This window comes from Rutilus rutilus (assembly GCF_951802725.1).
Source record: "Rutilus rutilus genome assembly, chromosome: 14".
In the NCBI taxonomy this organism is placed as follows: Eukaryota; Metazoa; Chordata; class Actinopteri; order Cypriniformes; family Leuciscidae; genus Rutilus; species Rutilus rutilus.
The window spans coordinates 7225933-7242296 of record NC_140219.1 but is presented as its reverse complement, the minus strand read 5'-3'; the positions used below and the strand labels follow the sequence as shown (position 1 = coordinate 7242296).

Sequence of the window (16364 nt, the reverse complement as noted above, 5' to 3'; positions counted from 1 at the left end):
CTTGAAAATAAATAAATGTTTCCTTTGTTACCAATAGTTGTCGTCTTATTATAATCACAAACAAACAATTTATTATTATTATTATTATTATTCAGGTTTTAAAGAAACATGCCCCGCCCAGACACAGAGAGGGGCATCACATCATCAGTCTTCCATCTTTGTGCGGGGCGACTCGCAGACTGAACTGACGTGTGGAGCAACAAAACACTGCGGGCTTACGATCTCTTTCTCAAACCAAAAGCCTGATCTTACGCCGCAGCTTTCTGTTCCGAGAGCTCGACAACATGTCCTTTATCCGCGGTTACCCCGTAATCGCCTGCTGCGTGCTGGTCGCTTTGGTTCTGGGTATAGAAGATGGCCCGGATCGCCCGGTTATCGGAGCTCCGGGGTCCCCGGTCCGTCTGTCGGAGTCTGACCCGGGGGTTATGAAAGCAGTGAAATTTGCCGAGGAACGATATAATATGGGCTCCAACGCGATGCATATACGCCGTGTTAGCAAAATCCTGTCGGCCAGCAAACAGGTAAAATTATAAATCATCCGTTTGAAATTTCTAATATATACAAGGTTTTTAACGGATTCAAAACCATTAATTCTGCATACAATATAACTGTAGACAGAATATAATAATTGTTTGTATTATCATGGTTCATGTTTCATTTATGACGACTATTCGTTATTCCGATACTGGACATGAAGTTTATTATAAGGAGTTATTTTTACCGCATTCATGTGATTAGACGTAAACAAGCGCAGAGCGTGCGCAGAGGCCTCATACATAACAGTGTTGAGCGGATTTAAGCAGCACAACACTGCGCGCCTTTAGCGCAGCAGTTTATTACAGTAGATAAAAGGAAAGCTGCGCACTTATGAACATTTACCAATGTTTGTAGGACGGTATTTTTAAAGGTCGTTTAAAGCCCACTGTTGTATAAATACCACAAATACTTGCAGTTTGTGATATAATTGTTGTGTGTAACCAATGTATGTATTTAGTTACATAAATTATTATTAAAAAGTAATCGTTATCAAGTAAATATATAATCTTTATTGAAATATGTAACCAATGTATTAAGATTTCGGTAAATGCAGTGGTTAACATGAACAAAGAATGAACAGTACTTATGCATTTATTTATCTTACGTTAATCTCAACATTTACTACTACATTTTTATCATCAGAAATTGTATATGTTAACATTGTAAACTAACATGAACATTTGTATTAACTAAGTTGCTGTAAAAATATATTGCACATTGCTAGTTTGTGTTAGTAAATTAATGTTAAAGTGCTACAAAAATATATTTATAGAAGTTTGATATGACAGAGCCATAGTTATTCCCTTATTCAAAAAGAGTGATTTGTGTCTTTAATTTCTGTTCTGTCTTCCACAGCTGGTGAAAGGTATACGGTACAGTATTATGGTAGAGATTGGAAGCACTCAGTGTAAGAAATCCCTAGAGCTGAGCACTGTGGACACCTGCGAATTTTTCCCAGAGCCCCACAAACAGAAGGTTAGCAAACACTAATCCTTAATCCAAATAAAACGTCACTACTCAGAGTCTGTAATGGCAAACTCTTAAGAGTCAAAATGCACTGCATGACCCATTTAAGGTGGGATTCTTTTTTGTGTTCATTATTAGCATGCATGCGATTTTTATTTAATGTACAAAATGTGCAATTCCATTTAGTACAAATCCAGTATGATGACCCCATGCTTTTGTTCATTCAAATACTAAAACAATTAGCAAAACAGCACCACTTTGGCGGAAGCTGAACTTGCCCATTGTAAATTTACTATACACATTCTCTCTCCTAAACCACACCCATTCTCTGTCTCTCCACAGACGGAGGTTTGTTTGTTTGAGGTTTGGGACATTCCCTGGGAAAGTAAATCCACCCTGCTTAAACAGAAATGCGAGCCTGCGGGTCAGTAGCCTGGGACAGATGGCAGATCTGTCCAAATCATCTTCATCACATGATACACTGCTGTGGTGTAAAACAGACATGCATACTCATTATTATGTTTTAAGACAGGAATTAAAGTTATTTTTATCACACATCCACTTTTAATGGTTTTCTACCCAACATGCATTTGTAGTTACTTTGATATTGTGTATGTCTTAGTTTCCAAGGAGCTCAAAAAGGTTGCATCTGTACCCCTAACCCATGGCAAACCCATGAAGGTAATGCAATGTACACTTAAAATATGCCATAAAATATTTGCAACAGTTAATTAAACATTTTGTGAGCTTTTCGTGATGCATTACTTTTTTGTTTTGTTTGCCGGTTTCAGGAAACTGTGGAGCTTTTGACCCAGTTTAAAAACTTTATAATCACACACAACCGAACATACAGCTCCCAAGAAGGTAAGACACAAATATGAACTTCCATTCAAAAGTTTGGGATCAGTAGGTTTAAAAAAAAAAAAAAATTCTTTAAGAAATTAATTATTTTACTGAGCACGGATGCATTGAATTTATCAAAAGTGACAGTAAAGACATTTATAATATTACAAAAGATTTCTATTTCAAATAAATGCTGTTCTTTTGAACTTTCTATTCATCAAAGAATCCTGAAAAATGTATCAGGGTTTACCCAAAAATATGAAGCAGCAAAACGGTTTTCAACATTGTTAATAACAAATATTTATTGAGCAGTAAATCATCATATTAGAATGATTTCTTAAGAATCATGTGACACTGAAGTCTGGAGTAATGTTGCTGAGAATTCAGCTTTGATCACAGGAACACATTACATTTTAAAATATATTACAATAGAAAATAGTTATAATAATTTATAATAATATTTCATAATATTAATGTTTTTTCTGTATTTTTGATCGCATAAATGAAGGCTTGGTGAGACTAAGAGACTTTCAAAAATCTTACAGACCCCAAACCTTTGAACGGCAGTGTACTTTAGATTACAATGAATGTGTCACACTTGTACAGTTTACAGTGAAATCGTGATTTGTAGTTATTTTAATGTATATTAAAGTGATTTGTAGTTATATTAATGTAGAATATCCATCACATGGATACCATAATGTGAACTGATAAGTTTTCTATACTAGTATGTCAGTTAATCTCTATTTGTATTGCATATACACATTAAAAGTACTTAACCACTGGTCCACTAAACTCCACAGAGGCAGAGAGGCGTTTGCGCATTTTCCAGGAGAATATGAAAACGGCACAAACACTGCAATCCCTGGAACAGGGGTCAGCTGAGTACGGGGTCACCAAGTTCAGTGACCTCACAGGTATGCTTATGGATTTTCAGATGATCATTTATTGCTCAGGAAAATATAGGGAAAATACCAATTAGTGAGGAGTGGCCAATTTTAGAGTGACAAGGTATGACTAATAATAATTCAGATGTGCATTCCTGTTGTCCCAAAAACACACACATGTGAAAGTCTCTCTATAATGTACTAATCATATCGATGTGTGTAGAGGATGAGTTCAGAATGATGTACCTGAACCCAATGCTGAGTCAGTGGAGTTTGAAGAAGGAGATGAAGCCAGCGACCCCGTCCAGCAAGGCCGCTCCTGACAGCTGGGACTGGAGGGATCACGGGGCGGTCAGTTCTGTGAAGAACCAGGTATGACTGCCAGATTAACTCGCATCAGCCGTTTAGAATTAAAGGGATGTTACACCGCTGGAAAGATGAATGTGTGTTTAAATTGGGTCATTTATGTAGTAGAAATGTGAAATTATTTTAGAAGTTGGTGCCTTCTAGACTGAGAAAAGCCAGAAAATTTATTTTTGGCTCATGTGGATGAAAGACAACAACTCCCAGAATGCACTTGCGTCGCTGCCCTACGAGGCCACTCCCAAGCCACGCCTACCGGTTACAGAGGGCAGTATCGGAAGAAATGATACAACTTGGCTACTAGTGGACTCGAAACTGAATAGACGCAGTTTTATCGTGAGATCGCACCCCCTATGGGCGGGTTGAAAACATGCGGAACGAGCTCCTACTACTGGCTGTGGTCTCTCGCCTCTGGCCAAAAAAGCCTCAGATGACGCAAATGAAGATTTTTGCATCATCTGAGGTTTTTTTTCCAGACACACAATACAGAAATCTCTCGTCTCAGGGGGACATGAGGGAGGGAAGCACGGCCATTTGAAAATACTACCGGGTTTCTACTGATACAAAGCTTAATGCTAATCGGTGAAGTATCCCTTTAATCAGTAGGTGTAAATGAACGAAGCATTGATTTTTAATATAGCGCTTTTAGATGCTACAGTACACTCAGAGTGCTTTACAATGGGATAAGGGTTCATTGAATTAAGATTAATATGATGAATGATGAGTGCATCAGCTAAATATGAATGCTTTGTATGTCTGCAGAGTTAAACTTGAATGAAGAGGTTTATTATATAATTGTTTTAATTGACTGTCGGTTGCAGGGCATGTGTGGCTCTTGCTGGGCATTTTCTGTGACTGGAAACATCGAGGGACAGTGGTTCAAGAAAACTGGAGAGCTGCTTTCCCTCTCTGAGCAGGGTAAATATATACTGTACTACACTACCGTTCAAAAGGGGTCAGCAAGATTTCTGTTTTGAAAGAAATGAATTCTTTTATTCAGCAAATATGCATTAAATTGATCAAAAGTGACTAAAAAGACAAGTATAATGTGACAAAAGATTATAAATGCTGTTCTTGTGAACTTTTCAAAGAATTTCACAAATCAGCATATTAGAACAATTTCACAATTTGTTTTTACTGTATTTTTGATCAAAATGCAGCCTTGATGAGTATAAGACTTATTAAAAAAAAAAGAAGAAATTTCTTACAGACCCCAAACTTTTTGTTCCACCATTGTGCTAGGGTGATGTGGAAAAGGAAAAGCAAACCTCTCCTCAACAAGCTGCACGATTTTAGGTGTCAATGTCCATATCACAAATGCTTCCAGATAAATGCCTTGCCTTAGCAAACACCATACATAACATGAGATAAAACAGCGGGGAAAAAAGTGTTATTCTAAATGTAAGGTTTAAATTCCTTTGTTTTCTCTCACCTCTTTACATAACAGAATTAGTGGACTGTGATAGGCTGGACCAGGCATGTGGAGGTGGGCTGCCGTCTAATGCTTATGAAGCTATCGAGAAGCTAGGTAAGAAATAACAGAGCGGAGGTCATTCCCGAGAAGGCAAATAACTTACAGGGAATCTGTAAGAGTAATAAACATGTCCTAAATGTCCATGTCCATCTTTTTTTTTTTTTTTACCCCTAAAGGAGGTCTTGAGACAGAAACAGACTACAGCTACACGGGAAAAAAGCAGAGCTGTGATTTCTCTACAGGGAAGGTGGCCGCCTACATTAACAACTCTGTCGAGCTGCCCAACGATGAAAACGGTGAGTGAGAGAGATGAAAATAATAAACACAATTAAATTAAAAACATTAAAACAACACTGATGAGGGAAATACCTGCACTAGAGGAAATGAAAGCAGGAAATTAAAAATATCAAATGTATTTTATCAGAACATTTGGAAAGAAATATGAGCTATAAGCTAATCTTACTTAAATGTAAATATGCAGCACCATTGAAATTTATAGCACACCCAGTGTTTAAAGGGAAATACACCACTGTTCAGAAATGTGGGGTTGGTAAGATTTTTTTTTTTAATGTTGCTCACCAAGGCTCCATTTATTTGATAATTTACAGTAAAACAGAAACATTGCTGAAATAGGTTTACAATTTAATATAACTGTTTTAAATTTGAATCTATTTTAAAATGTAATTTATTCCTGTGATCAAAGCTGAATTTTCAGCATCATTACTCCAGTCTTCAGTGTCACATGATCCTTCAGAAATCATTCTAATATGCTGATTTGCTGCTCAAGAAACATTTATTATCAATGTGGAAAACCGTTGCGCTGCTTATTTGTGTGGAGACAAATATTTTTCAGGATTCTTTGATGAACAGTAAATTAAAAAGAGCAGCATTTATTTGAATCTTTGCATCAATTGAATCTTTGCTGAATAAAAGTTTTTTTTTTTTTTTTTTTACTGACCCCAAAACATTTACAGTAGTGGTGTGTGTTTCCAGCCTGTCTTTTAGTCTAAAATGTCTTGATTTTTCTCATGTCTTGTAGTTATTGCTGCTTGGCTGGCTGAGAATGGTCCAGTGTCTGCTGCCCTCAATGCTTTTGCCATGCAGGTAACACAAATGAACAATGGAAAATTATACTGTTAGCTTGGATAAATGTGTTATGAAAATATATTGCCTCAATGTTCTGGATAAAATGTTAAATTTGTAGTACACTTCAGCATACTTTACAACAATATGTAATGAGGAATATAAATAAGAAAACAGTTGTTTTTGTTTTTTAAAGGTCACATTGCATGAAAATGTCACTTTATGAGGTTTTTTTAACCTTAATATGAGTTCCCCTAGCCTGCCTATGGTCCCCCAGTGGCTAGACATTTTGATAGGTGTAAACCAAGCCCTGGGTATTTTTGAGAAAATGAAAGCTCAGACGGGCGAATCTAGAAATCTTCCCTTTGTCGTCATAAGGGAATATTGTCGTCAATATTTTTTTAGTTCCTTCATCCGAGCCTCTGAAGAACCAGTGGGTTATGTGAATTCCTGATGTGTAATTGTTCAAGTTCAGACAGATAATCTTTCTCTCAAAGTCGTTCAATACTGTTTATGCATCAGTAAATCAAGCCAGTGACTAAAATATCAACTTCACATCGTTTCTCTTGGTAGGATAAAAATAATCTTATTTAAACTGTGATTAATATATATATATATATATATACAGAAAGCGATCAAAGAACAATCCCTTTCCAATCGCCCAAGCTGTCAATCACACAGCGCGAGTTTATCTGGACACTTGCCAAAACTCGTTATGAAATCAGTGATGCTGTTACACTGCACAACGAAGCTCTTACTGTACTTACCTCATGTTTGCATTGGTGAAATCATTAGTGAGAGTGCAGAAACTGCGTTGCAATGATAAGATCTTCATTCACGCGATCAACAGGCTGTCATCTGCTCAATGCTCATCACTGCAACCTTTTATGTGATGGGAATAGATCTAAATACTTCAACTTCTCACGATTCGTTAATCTCGATAGCTGTAATAGTAAAAACGTATAATAGCTGTAATAGTAAAAGTATTCGAGAGAGTTCCACATGTAATGCGAGATATTTCATATGCAAGCATGTCAGCCAATCACAGCAGTGGGCGTTTACACTGAAGTCTCACAGCAGTGGGCATTTACACTGAAGTCTTACAGCCAATCACAGCAGTGGGCGTTACACTGAAGTCTCACATTAGACACGCCCCTTCAAACAGAGTGTTCAAATCAGAGGCTAAAATCAAGGGTGCAGCGATTTGTATTATTTTGAAGCACCCCGGACGCCGCCATTGGCTAACGGAACCCCACCTGCAGTTAGCATCCCATTGACTCCCATTCATTTTGGCGTCACTTTGACAGCGAATAACTTCACATCTGAGGCGTTTAAAGACTCCATTTGTCCATTATTTATTTCTAAAGAAACACGAAAATGTTTAAAAGGCTCCATTACCTTGTAGCTTACGTTATGGCCCTGTAGAAGCAGTTTTTGTAAAAGTAGGCTAACGATTGCGTCACAGCCACGCGACTCTCTGTCGCACAGTAGGAAATTACCGTATATGGACAGGAAGAAAAGCTCGCGGGCAATCGGCAGGACGTCGAGGCAAAATGACAAAGTAATTAATCAGAACACCTACAAAAAGTTTCTCCTGCTCCAAGATCATGGACAGCTCCTACTCACGCTCTCCGTCTCTGCGAGTTTCGGAAGGTAATGATTCAGATTGATCTTGGCACAGCCACTAGAAGACAGACGGTTTGCTCACGTCACATCTACGTCGTCGAGCTCAGTTTGAGTCTGCGCAGTACGCTGGACCCCCAGGAAGAAAAAGTTTCTAATGGGCTTCACTTTGTCTCCGTTGAATCCAATGGGGTCGCTGTGTCCATTTCTTTTACTGTCTATGGCTAAAATCAGGCTAGGAAAAATGCCTTTTATTTCTAAATTATAACAACTTTTGATCTAAAAAAACATACTAACATTATAAGGGCACCCCAGGAAACATTCTAAAATAATAAAATAATCCATGCAATGGGACCTTTAAAAGCACACGTTTCTGGTGCTAATGTAGACTCAAGCATATATGTCTGGTACAACAAAAACAAAATACTGTTTTACCTGGTTACTTCCTGAAGTTGCCCTTTTCAGACTATTTTGTTGATGTCTTTAGTTCTATAGAAAGGGAGTGTCTCATCCTCTAAAAATCTTCTGCAACCCCTGGATGATTGATCATGCTGTGCTGCTTGTGGGATACGGACAACGTGAGTTATTTTGATTTAAATGGTTTGTACTGATATAGATCTGAACTTCAGGCGTTTAATGGCAAGGCTTTGCAAATGACCATTTCAAACTACCTTGGATAGACATTTACAGCTATGTAGAACCAGGAAACAGAGCCGCGTAGTGCTCGAAGTGATGCAGAGTTTTTCTGCTTTTGTGTGCAGGTAATGGCGTTCCATTCTGGGCCATCAAGAACAGCTGGGGAGAGGACTATGGAGAGCAGGTACAGTATGAAAAACAAAATCACCTGAATGTGCAGTATCACATGTGCAAATAAAATCATGTCTGCTTGTATCTCAGTCACACATGCCATGTATTATTAAGAAAATAGCAGAGATCTAAAAATTAATTATATGCTCAAATTAAAAATGCACGGCCTCTGTAGACTTCCATTCTTGACTGATGCTGGAAAAAAAACATTACAGATGTTTATAAAGTGCCCCTATTATGCTTTTTCGAATATAACCTTTCATGCAGTGTGTAATATACTGGTTGTGAATGTAAAAGCTCTGCAAAGTTTTAAGGATCAAAGTGCTCGATAAATAAAGTAATTGTCTCCTTAAAGAAAGAATCGATTCTGAAGTGCCTGAAACGAGTCGTCAGTAATTACAGTCTTACTTGCTGCAAAAAACCTACATAGGCTGGAATTATGCTAATTTGTTACAAACCTATGGTCTTCATTGGCTGCCCGCGAATCACGTCTACTTTGACCCTCAAACCCTGTAGTTGTAGCTGAGACTGGAAGAGTTTGGTTCGTGTTGTCAACGTGTCGAGAAGACGCTGTTTTCTGAGCTGCGAAAGCAAATGGTTTTCTGACGCGCGCTGTAAGTGGTAGACCAATCACAACAGACTGGATAATCTGACCAATTGGAGCAGACTTTCAGAAAGGTTGGGTTTAGAGAGACCGAATTCCTTTATCAAACCGTTTCAAACACTGTGAGAAAAGAGGGGATGTTGCAGTGTATATTATGAGAAAATTAAAGTGTTTTTTGACTAGATGTATGTAAACCTATTGTACAACAAAATAAGGAACCTTGAAAATAGCATAATAGGGGCGCTTTAACATGTTTACTAAGTTTGATTGTTAGAAAATTGTTAATGGAAAAGTATCTGAAAATTTGCCATAATTAGAGTATTACATTACTTATACATGTAGACTTTCTGCCAAAATCATCACATAACAATTCTTGACAACATTTGGTCCTGCTCATAACTTATAAGTATGTCTGTAGACTATGTAATATCTATTATTACAGAAATGTTAAAGTCTTTCATATACTTCTTTTATAGGGTTACTATTACCTGTACAGAGGATCCAAACTGTGTGGAATCAACAAGATGTGCTCATCTGCAGTTGTTAATTAGACACACGCACGCACACACACACAGACACACACACACACACACACAAAAGAGCATGGATACAAAACAAATTCAAAACAGTTTTGAACATGCGATGATTCTTTACAGAGGTTTGTCATCATGTGACCTGTGAACACAATAGTTTAAAACACATTCTGAACATATTTCATCCATATAAGCACATAATTTCCGTAGCTCAAAAATGTGAAGTATTTTCTCTTGAGATCATGTGCTTTAGTCATCAGTCATTCCATTCAGAATAGCTGAATTTAACATAATTTACCTCAGATCCTCATGTGCAGTGATGTTACGGACACAGCAAATAACCAAATAGCAAAGGACAAGATAACAGCACACTGTTTACCATGTTACTGATACAGATATTAAAACGTGTTGTGATTTTAGATAATTTAGTTAAATATTTTGTGCTTTACTTTAGTTTTGTTGTTCTGTATTTAATTATATAACTTTTAATTTAATCCCAGAAACACTGAATTGAGCTTGTGTCATGTTCACTTTTAAACCTGCTAAATAGATTAGCAATTAACAATTTTCAACAGTGGATTTTAGACTTCTGAGTGCATTTTACAGAATATTTTTAAGCTACTAGTCTTGGAAACCAGATTTTGCACACTATGAATTTGCACAGTATATTGTGATCATTCCGTTAATGCAAGCGTGGCTCTTTTCCCTCCCCCCACATCTTCCTCATTTTTGAGCATATTTGGATGCATGGGAAAAAGTTGTCGATGCTTCTTCCAAACACACAATGAAAGATTTCTTTGAGGTTTTGTGTTAGAAAAGATGAATCTCTCAGCTGTATCTCTAATGCATTATCAAACCTGTGTTGCTGAATAAACTCCCAAAATGTGTCCGTTGTGCTTCACGCTGTCATAACTGCCATGTTTTTGTTAGTTCAATAATCAAGCAATATTCAGGCTTAAATTCAGTCTTAATTTCAGCCATTTTAAACTGCACAAAACATCCATGATGAAAGCAATCGCAACAGGAAATGAAGCAAGAGAACTAGTTAACCTCAGAGGTTTCTGATTTGTTTCGACACGCTGGGCTAGTGTGTCTTACAAAATATTAAGTATACCAGAGTTAAAAGTGGAACTTGAATTGTTGCACATTTGAACATTATAACAGGAAGTAGAGTAGTTTGACCATGTACAACCCTGAACCTTGAAGGAATTATTTTATATCACATAAAAGTGTTCATACATGTGTTAGTTGGAATAAGGTCAATGCTTTGAAGATTGTCGAGCGCTCTCTAGTGGTTTTTTGCGGTAGTTTACCTCAATGTGAACATTATTTTTCAAGCCTTGCAATTCACATGACACCAGAATGTTAGCATGGCATTGATCTCAACAGAGATTACACAGTTATAAACATGTCATGTTATTTTATTGTCTTAAAAAGTTACACAATCCCCAAGGGAGGGATTTAGTACACTAAAACATTTAACAGCACAACTACACAAATGGGGATTTATTTTTATTTTTAATATTATAGACTTTACCAAAAAAAAAAAAAAAAAAATCCCCCTTGTAGGTTTTTATACTTAGCTTGACAGATAGCCATCTCTTACAGAATGACATAATGTCACAATAAGGAACAATGTTATTGAGAACCATAAGAAATCCATCATGTTTAGGGAAGACATTTCATGGACTATCAGTATTTCGTATGAAATATGTTCATTATAAACAACATCCATTCGGATGATTTTTTCCTTATCCTTTTTACAGTCACCAGAGAACAGGCATTAGTGCAAACATGGTATAACAAGGTAGTCCTGGCTGCAGTTTATCCATTTATTCGAGAGCGTGACATTTTACAGTCCTCTAGAACTCATGAGGGGACTCGTACTCTGATGAAATATGACAGATGTTCACTAAATGGAGCAGTGAACATCATTTCACAAAAAGAAAAAAGATATTCTTTCAGACTTATTTCATAACTTATTTAAAAACTTAGAAATCACTGATTCTTGAATACTGGGACAAAACAGGGCACAGAACAGAACATAAAAGTTTATGCATCAAATAATTATTTTGTATTAACTTGCACGTGTTCAGAGGCATTTACTTTGGCTTGGTTGCTATTTTATAAATCATTTATATATAACTCATTCACATGTCAATACTGTAATGCGACACGATTTTATAGATTTGTCAACATTTATGATACATATCTGAAATTAATATTTATAAATATTCACAAATCTAGCATTTAGATTTAAAGGGATGGTTGGATGCAAATTAATTGTAAAAATTAAAAGTCATTAATTACTAACACTCAAGTCGTTCCAAACTTGTAAGACGTTCGTTCATCTTCGGAACACAAATCTGAAATCTGAGAGCTTTTCTGTCTCTCCATAGACAGCAATGCAACTACCACTTTGACTTTGAAAAGGTCATAAAGAGATCGTAAAACGTATCTATATGAATTGAGCGGTTTAGTCCAAATTTTCAGAAGAGACTTGATCGCTTTATATGATGAACAGATTTAATTTAGGCTTTTATTCACATTTAAACATTCATCAGCAAACATGAACAGAAGTTCAACAAGAATGAACCTCATTGGTTCTCGCACGTCATGTGAACCTGTTTGATATTCTCCTTGACCAATCAGTTGGTCAATGTTTATATGTGAATAAAAGCCTAAATTAAATCCGTTCATCATATAAAGCGAACAAGTCTCTTCTGAAAATTTGGACTAAACCGCTAAATTCATATGGATTCACGATATCTTCATGAACTTTTAGAAGCGTCAAAGTGGTAGTTGTGTAGCTGTCTATGGAGGGACAGAAAACTCTCAGATTTAAGAAAAAACATCTTCATTTGTGTTCCGAAGATGAACAAAAAAGTCTTACGGGTTTGGAATGACATGAGGGGGAGTAATTAATGACAGAATCAAAATTTTGGGGTTTTGAATTGAACATTTTTAACTATCCCTTTAAGAATGATGAAAATATAACACTATCATAACCATATTTTGTTGACAAAACAACCACACAAGTTTTAATTGCAGTAGCCACTTTATTTTTCTGGTGTTGCTACTAGGTTGCTAATCGGACTTAAACTATCCCATACAATTTTATTACAATCTTTAAGATGGAGTTGGCAAATTATGGTCAGGGAATAAGTATAATTACCTACATTAATTTTATATATAATAAAAACCTGTAATTCAGAGTCACATTATCCTTCAGAAATCCTTCTAATATGCTTATTTGGTGCTCAAAAAACATTTTTTAAAAAGGTACACTATGCAACTTTTGGCCCTCTAGCAGTAAAAAAACAAAACTGCATGCATTTTGCGAAAGAACATTGTTTTGGTTGTGCTTCGGCTCTGCGTGACTGTGCGGATGAATATGACCCTTCACAATAGATAATGCTTTACAATGAACTACATATGGCAATTTATCTATTCAATAAAATACCATACTCACCTGTTGAGTAATAAAAACACCATAATCTCCACATCACTTTTACAACGTTACAAATCCCTCAGTTCTCGCCATCTCCGAAGAGCCAAGCCAATGTTGATTCTGGTTTTATTATGAGCTCTGTCGTGTTCTCTCTTTGCCAGCAGACTCTCCTCTGTTCGGTGGTGATTCTCCGGAGGTTGGAGATTTATCTGCTCAACCTTTCTCGCTCATTGTAACAACTAATGGCGCTTTTCCACTGCATGGTTCGGCTCGATACGGTTCGACTCGCTTCGCTTTTCCACTGCGTGGTACGGCTCGATACGGTTCGACTCGGAACGGTTCGGCTCGCTTCGCTTTTCCACTGCGTGGTACGACTCGACTCGGTACGGCACGGTTCGGTTCGCTTTAGCTCGGTTGCTTTTCCAATGCAGTTAGTACCGCTTCAAAGTGGGTGGGACTGATCGTTATAGTTTCCGCCTCTACTCCGCTCCTCGGCAACCAACGAGAGGAACATCTGCACCTCGTCCACTGACCACGATTCAGCCATTTCTTTTTTTGAAGTTTTTTACTTCATTTTTCAAGCAAATACTTTAAAAACAGGTGCTACAGCATTGGCTGTTGTCTACTGGCTATTTAAATCTAGCGGGTTTAGTGTCTCGTGTCGCAAATACAATGATGCTGGTAGTGACGATTCTGTCTGACCAATCAGTGATCTGCAGTGTTTTCACGTCACATTTTAGTATCGGTACGGTACGCTTGGAACCTCAACAGAGGTGGTACCATTTAAAGCAAGCCGAAGCGAGCCGTACCGTACCGTACCGTACCATGCAGTGGAAATGCGCCATAAGTGAGCCGTCCCGAACCATGCAGTGGAAAAGCGCCATAACCTATGCCACTCCAACACCAAACACTTCTCTATTTAAAGATATGACAAGACACGCACGGACAAGTGACGCATGTATGCAGTTTCCCGCAAAAACCATCGTGACGGGTCTAAATTATAAACATTTATAAATAATAGGCTTATCATAATGAATCCAGGTAAGACAAAATCAGAAAGAAGGATTGATGATGCATTGACTCTAGGGATGCACGATTTATCGGCCACCATATCGGTATCGGCTGATATATTTTTTATGTTATCGGCCCAATAAGAAAATTTGGCCAGTGTAGTAAAGCCGATAAATAATGGATTATTTCCTTCCGCTGAGACACTTCAGAGAACATTATAATTGTTGCTTGAGACATGGATTTTTAATGGTGAGACGTTTGTTTTTGTAATCAGGCTCTCAAAAATGATATAAAAATTTGCATCTAGATTTAGCGGCCAATATATTAGTTATCAGCTTTCAAATATAAAGAATTATCGGTTATCGATGCTTCCCTAATTGACTCGTTTAAATTTAATTTTCAACAAAACAAAAAGTTACATAGTGTACCTTTAATATCATTGTTGAAAAAGTTGTGCTGCTTATTTGAAATAGAAATGTTTTGTAATATTAAAAATGTCATTTATTGATCATTTTAATCCTTGCTGAATAAACAATAAACATCTTTTTTACATTAGTGGTAGTACATTTTATATTCAGTAATTCTTTTTTGTAATTATTCACCAGATAAAATTGACATGTTTGGCCCCACATCTCAAGAATCAGTGAAATATTGTTCTAATGCTTACCATGAATTTGTGTACTAAAAGAACTGAAAAAAGTAATAATAATAATAATAAATATATAAATAACAAATAATTGAACATGGCTGGACATATCAGAGATATGAAGTTCTAAATTATCCACTCTATATGGGTCCTATATGATTCCAAACTCTACACAAGTCTCCTCTCTGTTACAATGAGATTCGGCTCTATTAGTATGGGAACAGTAGGTTACTAACGCTTTATGATCGAGATGTGATTGAAAAGCACTAGCAGTACATTCACAGTTTGCAAGCTGATAAGTGGTTTGTCTAATACAGCGGACCTAAGGTGGGGGGTGGACGTCACTCTTGTCTCCCTCTACAACTGTACAAATAGTGGAGGTAGCAATGTGTGTATTCTGTGTCGTCTAGTAGTTGAGCACCTGGTTAAAAAGAGAAAAATCGGAAAAAAAAGTTGGAATCCATTTTTTCTTTTTCTTTTTTTTAAGAATAACGGCCCATTCATTGAGAAAGCACCAGTAATATTTAAATTGTTTTTTTGTTTTTTTTTATAAACAAATAATGCCTTGGTGGTGGTATGTTTTGTTAAGTTTCAATAAACTACAAACATCCCAGAAAGAAAAAAAAAAAAAAGAAAAATCCCAGGACAGTGGACGATACACAAGGATGCAGTAAAACGATTCCAGCGGAAACGGATGAGCTTGTTCAGATTATCGCGGCCTTCAAGTTACGGCCAGCAAATATGAGCCAGTGAGTCAGTAGAGTTCAGAGGGACCTGAGCGTACAGAATGAAACACTAGACACAGCGATGAATGAATAGGCAGAGGCAACGCAGCCAAGTTTGGATCAGAAGACAGTTAAGACCCGTAGTGGATACATTAAGCTATAAAGGACACCTACAAATGAGTCTGATCAAGGATTTTATCCCAAACATGATCGCAGATCAGCGTAAATTGAGTCCTAATGAACTGACGTGTTTGTCTGCAGCAGTATTTGTTCCAAATATCAAAAAAAGTGAAAGATACCTCCAGTGAATCATGATGACCTGCGTTTTCTGAAACGCGCCTCTATTTGAAATGACAGCTGGAACAGGCGTCACACGAGCTCAGAACGTCCTGCCTGTAAGATTGTAACAGTCCTGGTGAAGTTCAGTTTAGCGGACCCCATCACTACACGCTGGTGATGGAGGCCTGTTTCTCCGTGCGGTTGGCGGGCGGCTCACGGATGGTACGGAAGCTGGGGGGCTGGTAGGGCGGCGGGGGTCTTTTGGTGCCAATGTGTCCTGGACTCAAAGCCATATTCTGACGCCTGCTATTTTCCACATTACTCGAGGTGTTCGAAGCAAGGCTTTCCCGCGTGCTGAAGCAGTACAGAAGGACAGAAAGGGAAAGAGAATGCAAGTGTTATGAAGAAAGCAGAAGTGGGAAATTGATTAGTAACACGCTGAAATAAGGTTGGAGGGGGGTTAATCAAAGTTTAACAATCACAGTCTCGCTATTGTGCACCATTCAGAACTGAACTGAGAATGCCTTTTAAT

The 16364-nt window shown here is 37.3% G+C and overlaps 2 protein-coding genes across 5 annotated transcripts in view; one reads left to right on the top strand and one right to left on the bottom strand.

The window, feature by feature from the left end:
- Positions 1-123: 123 nt before the first annotated feature.
- Positions 124-10607, top strand: ctsf (cathepsin F). The gene is made up of 14 exons (XM_084431073.1): positions 124-521; positions 1393-1512; positions 1846-1927; positions 2126-2184; positions 2295-2367; positions 3150-3263; positions 3457-3605; positions 4418-4514; positions 5044-5124; positions 5247-5366; positions 6110-6174; positions 8264-8354; positions 8538-8596; positions 9664-10607. The coding sequence occupies exons 1-14, from the start codon at positions 285-287 to the stop codon at positions 9736-9738; spliced, it is 1422 nt and encodes a 473-aa protein (XP_084287199.1). The 5' UTR covers positions 124-284; the 3' UTR covers positions 9739-10607.
- Positions 10608-10884: 277 nt separating this feature from the next.
- Positions 10885-16364, bottom strand: part of stox2b (storkhead box 2b) — a 73056-nt gene continuing 67576 nt past the window's right edge. For 3 of the 4 annotated variants that reach the window (XM_084430841.1, XM_084430842.1, XM_084430843.1), the window contains exon 4: positions 10886-16186. In XM_084430841.1, the coding sequence (XP_084286967.1) occupies positions 15997-16186 (190 nt within the window). In that variant the 3' untranslated portion in view covers positions 10886-15996. Of the gene's footprint in view, positions 16187-16364 lie in introns of all 4 variants that reach the window. The other variant, XM_084430840.1, reaches the window with a different exon arrangement.

Coding starts and splice junctions, on each gene's coding strand:
- ctsf (XM_084431073.1), top strand. CDS start 285: ATGTCCTTTATCCGCGGTTACCCCGTAATCGCCTGCTGCGTGCTGGTC. Junction 1,513..1,845: donor CAGAGCCCCACAAACAGAAG/GTTAGCAAACAC, acceptor GTCTCTCCACAG/ACGGAGGTTTGTTTGTTTGA. Junction 8,355..8,537: donor GCTTGTGGGATACGGACAAC/GTGAGTTATTTT, acceptor TTTTGTGTGCAG/GTAATGGCGTTCCATTCTGG.